General features: G+C 65.0%; 1 protein-coding gene across 3 annotated transcripts in view; it reads right to left on the minus strand.

The window, feature by feature from the left end:
* Positions 1-1,574, minus strand: part of KCNT1 (potassium sodium-activated channel subfamily T member 1) — a 55,604-nt gene extending 54,030 nt beyond the window's left edge. For all 3 annotated transcript variants that reach the window (XM_019640301.1, XM_019640287.1, XM_019640331.1), the window contains exon 1: positions 1,503-1,574. In XM_019640301.1, coding sequence (XP_019495846.1) covers positions 1,503-1,546 — 44 coding nt within the window. In that variant the 5' untranslated portion in view covers positions 1,547-1,574. The remainder of the gene's footprint in view (positions 1-1,502) is intronic.
* Positions 1,575-1,792: the final 218 nt, after the last annotated feature.

Genomic DNA, 1,792 nt, shown 5'->3' on the forward strand with positions numbered 1-1,792 from the left:
CGCGCCCCGCGCAGCCCCCCGCCGTGCACGCGCGCTCGCTGCGCGCAGACCTCTCGCGACCCCCCGCGCAGACCCATCTCGCACACTCTGCGCTCCTGCCCCGGTCGCTCCGCCCTGCCCGCCGAGCAGTGCGCCCCTGCGGCCGCCATGCCCCCCGCACCTGCCGGCCTCACTCGGAGGCGCCTCCGGGACTTGCAAAGTTTGTCACCGCCAACTCGGAGGCAGGCTCTCACACCACCCCTGGGCCCCCACCACGGCCATGCAAGCCGGCCCAGGTTCGCCACACAGCCTTTGCCAAGGCTGGCTGACGGCTCAGCCTTCCTCAGGGTCCAGGACACCCACCTCTGCCCCCAGAGACCTCCTCTCAGCCCCTCAGGCTGCTGGGGGTTGGGGAGTGACCAGGAGACTGGAGAAGCGGCCCTTGTCTGGGGCCTCCCCGGGCCACACAGCTCAGATAGGATCAGGAGACCGCAGGGGTGTCCTTGGGGGTCCTGAGGTCCTGAGCTCTGGGTCCTGAGCTGCCCTTGTCAGTGTCATCAGGACCGTGGGGCACAGAGACCCCTGCCCCAATCACATGAGTTAAGGAGCCCCTGGCAGTGGGGAGCAGGGGAAGGGGCCATACCAAGGTCCTTGGTGATCAATCAGCAGCCTTTTGGGGTTCAAAAACTGGTCTTCCAGGGCTCCCACTTTTCTTGCCCCCATCCCCACATCAAGGTGAGTTTTGGCTAGTTATACACAGCAGGTGGGGGCAGGGGTAGAGTCGCCACCAGGCTCCCAGTTCCCAGGCTCCTGGGGCAGCAGCCCCAAAGCCGTCCAGACATTGGCACCAGGGCCTCTCTGCCCACCAAACCAGAGGACGGCTAGGCACCCCATGCCCCATCACAGCCCGGTGGCACTTGACCCAGCAAAGCAGCCGCACGTTAACAGGATGCTGTGGGGACACCCATCTCCACAGAACAGGTGGGAACACGGAGGCCCCGGCTGTCGGCATGAGTGCAACACTCAGGTGAGACCTCAGTGCTCCTGGCCCCAAACAGCACCCTGGACTCCTGGTCCTCTGGCATCACCGGACTGTCCAGGTGAGCCCAGCCCCATGCCACCCCTCAGTGCTGCCCCTCAGATAGCCCCGGCCGGTGCTCGTGAGAGGGAGGCAGGAATTCTCTCCCCGCAGCCTCTGTCCGCTGGGCTGAGCACCCTCACCCGGCTCCTCTAGGAGCCAAGACCCCCCAGGAGGGCAGCTATGACTCTTTAGTGTGGGTGACTCGGGAGGGGCCTCCTGGGCCCCTTCTAGGGGCTCCAGGGAGGCAGACTAGCTTGGGGGGAGGGGGCTGTCCACCCTGTCAGGCTGACCCCTAAGGCTGCACGGCTGGCAGGAGGGCAGCAGGAGGACGGAGGAGCTGGCTTGGCCTCCTGGTAGGTGCAGGAGTCTGCTGACCACTCAGTGCCTGTGCTGGAAAATGGAGGGCAGGCAGTGCCCAGAGGCGGGAGTGAGGGCCACTCACCTGGAACACGAGGTCCACGCGGGCAGGCAGGTGCTGCGGACCATCCTCTCTCACCTCTAGCCAGGAATGGCGGGCACATCCCCTGAGCACCCCCCGCCCAGGGCCCACCTCACGTTCCTGGCCCCCCAGATGAGCTGTACACAGGTGTCAGCACCTCCATCCCACAGCTGTTGAGAGCTGCTTAAGGACCGTCCTAGGCTGAAGCTGTTTTCCCAGGTCACTGGTTCAACCCTGAGGATCTGGCAGCATTTGAAAAATAACATTTTCCTAATTGCATCAGCGTGCTGCGT

This window comes from Hipposideros armiger, unplaced genomic scaffold (genome assembly GCF_001890085.2).
Source record: "Hipposideros armiger isolate ML-2016 unplaced genomic scaffold, ASM189008v1 scaffold_3, whole genome shotgun sequence".
In the NCBI taxonomy this organism is placed as follows: domain Eukaryota; kingdom Metazoa; phylum Chordata; class Mammalia; order Chiroptera; family Hipposideridae; genus Hipposideros; species Hipposideros armiger.